This window comes from Nanorana parkeri, unplaced genomic scaffold (genome assembly GCF_000935625.1).
Source record: "Nanorana parkeri isolate BGI_ZX_2015 unplaced genomic scaffold, ASM93562v1 scaffold21, whole genome shotgun sequence".
In the NCBI taxonomy this organism is placed as follows: Eukaryota; Metazoa; Chordata; class Amphibia; order Anura; family Dicroglossidae; genus Nanorana; species Nanorana parkeri.
In genome coordinates, this window is record NW_017306289.1 from 838,394 (window position 1) to 840,733 (window position 2,340).

Below are 2,340 nucleotides of genomic sequence, written 5' to 3' on the forward strand. Positions count from 1 at the left end.
TATCTATATATATTTTATTTTTTAACAGATATACCCTATTGTGCACATAGTAGTGGAATGTATACTAATGAATATTGCTTATGTTGTGTTTACTTTGCAGATGGCTACACAACAGATGACATTGAGTTCTACTGGAGAGGGGGTGAAAATGCTGTAACTGGTGTTGAGAGGATAGAACTTCCTCAGTTTTCCATAATGGATCACAAGTTGGTGTCCAAGAATGTTGTGTTTGCCACAGGTATGTATCATAACTTATTATATTTAATCGAACAAATACAAAAAATACAGTTCTCTTTAATAATCTAAATAATCCAAGTCATGTAATTTTGCTTGCAAAACAAGAAAAACTGTTATTTATAGCTAAATACATTGCAGAAATAGGAACACTGTCAGTTAGATATGACAGAGAACAATGATGATACCAAAAATGCAGTAACTGATAGTAAGCAATTAAATATCAGTTCGCTAAGGATAATCTTTGTGTCATGACCCACTATAATAGGTCAGTGGGGATTGGCATTTCAGCCAAGCTATAATGAACAATTGGAAAACAAGGATAGCCTATATGCATTAGTTAGACTGTATGCATGGTGAAGACTAGGGTCTTTGAGACAAAAGTGATCCTGATGCTGGCTTCAACTTGCAGGGCCAGCGAAGTGACTCACCCTCCCTGGTTGACACATTGCAGAATCTCCCTTGACAGCAAGCACTTATATTCACAAGATGGGTTGCTATATTGGACCATATTCATGAGCTGATGTCATATCCTGGGTGGTGCTTAGTCTCAGTTATTAAAGTTTACTGTTAAAGGAATAGAGCTTGCTCCCTTAGCAAAGTCAATACTAGTAAATAGGGTTGCGCAGATACCAAGTACAGTACTCGGTACGAGTACTTGTACCGATACTTTTGAGCTCCAAGACTACACTAGAGAAAAACGCAAAAATTAGGAGGCAGCTGTCATTTGTAAGGAGCACACGGAGCTCCTGGGATTTGTACATCTCTGTTTTAATGTACGATTTTGTTTTTATAAATATAAATAAAGGGATGCACAGATACCAGTTTTACGAGTACTGGTACTTGCCGAGTACTTACGAGTACGAGTACTGATACATTTTTGTTTATTGTCATGTGACGGTTTTTCTAAAACAATACAGACTAATGATTTCAGGACAGTGGTGGAGTGCCAGAGCCAGGTCCCAGCTGCAACTTATGCAACCCTGGTAGTTCTCATGAAAATGCCAAGTATCTGCACTGGTACTCGAAAAGTATCTGTGCTTCCCTACTAGTAAATAGTGTGAATTTTAGTTCACTTTTAATCCCTGACCAAAACAATATTCACTGTAACATTCACTTAAGTAAACACACTTAAACATTGTCTACCCTTTTAGTAAATCTACTCCAGTATGTACTAACAATGTAATAGCCACTGCAGTTTATACAATTTCTGCTTTATGGTCCCAGCACTGCTTTCAGTGGTACAAGTACATAAATACACAAGGCAGCTATTAAAACCCTTGTTATATTCTCACAACATTTATCTAATATCTGTGAGGCCTATACTCCCACTCTGGCAGTGAAGAATGCACCAATTATCAAATCAGTGCTAATAAATAGCATGCTTTTCCCCTGTGGAGAGAATATTCATAAACATAAATGGCTACATAATATATCTATGTTTATATGGTGTGTGCATATATATTTATATGGTAACCTGCTTACTACAATAAACAGCCTAAGCATTTTTACACTTAAAAGTGTAATTGGTCAGAATTTTTGAAAAGAAAATGTTTAGGAATGGCTATGTTATCCCAGTGCACACAAGAGTCCTTATAATAAATCATATGTAAATACATATCAGCAAACATTTAAAATATGCACAGTTTTTAGAACTCCTGTTTTCATGAACTCTGTCCTTTGAGAGAGTGCACATGTCAAAGTGTTAATAAAGCCACTTAGACTTGCACCTGGATACTGGCTAATTATTTGACTTTGCATACATTATCTCTTTTTTTTTTTAACTTCGTTTATAGAATTTCCAAAAGGAACATCAAAGGAGTGAAATACTTGTTATTCTTTATGTCTATTTAAGGAAATATACATTTAAAAATACAATCCCACAAGCCATGATTTTCAGTGCCTTATCACAAAGTGACAAGCAGAAATATTAATGATTCACTTTTAATTCAGTAAAATATATCAAACCAAGATTGCTGTGTTAAGGGTGCCAAACACTTATATAACGGTGGGCAATAAAAGCAATCTTTTAAGACATCATCAAGAATGTATTCAAGCGACAACTTGTGCACTTTTCAAGAGGCAACTTAGATGATCATAGGAGAA

The 2,340-nt window shown here is 35.5% G+C and overlaps 1 protein-coding gene and 1 long non-coding RNA gene across 3 annotated transcripts in view; one reads left to right on the forward strand and one right to left on the reverse strand.

Annotated features, from left to right (window-relative positions):
• The window catches only part of GABRB3 (gamma-aminobutyric acid type A receptor beta3 subunit), a 142,227-nt gene that overhangs the window by 117,563 nt on the left and 22,324 nt on the right, over positions 1–2,340 (forward strand). For both annotated transcript variants that reach the window (XM_018563135.1, XM_018563143.1), the window contains exon 6: positions 101–238. In XM_018563135.1, coding sequence (XP_018418637.1) covers positions 101–238 — 138 coding nt within the window. The remainder of the gene's footprint in view (positions 1–100; positions 239–2,340) is intronic.
• LOC108792382 overlaps positions 1–2,340 on the reverse strand; it is a 21,839-nt gene that overhangs the window by 7,941 nt on the left and 11,558 nt on the right. The gene's annotated exons all lie outside the window — the stretch shown is intronic.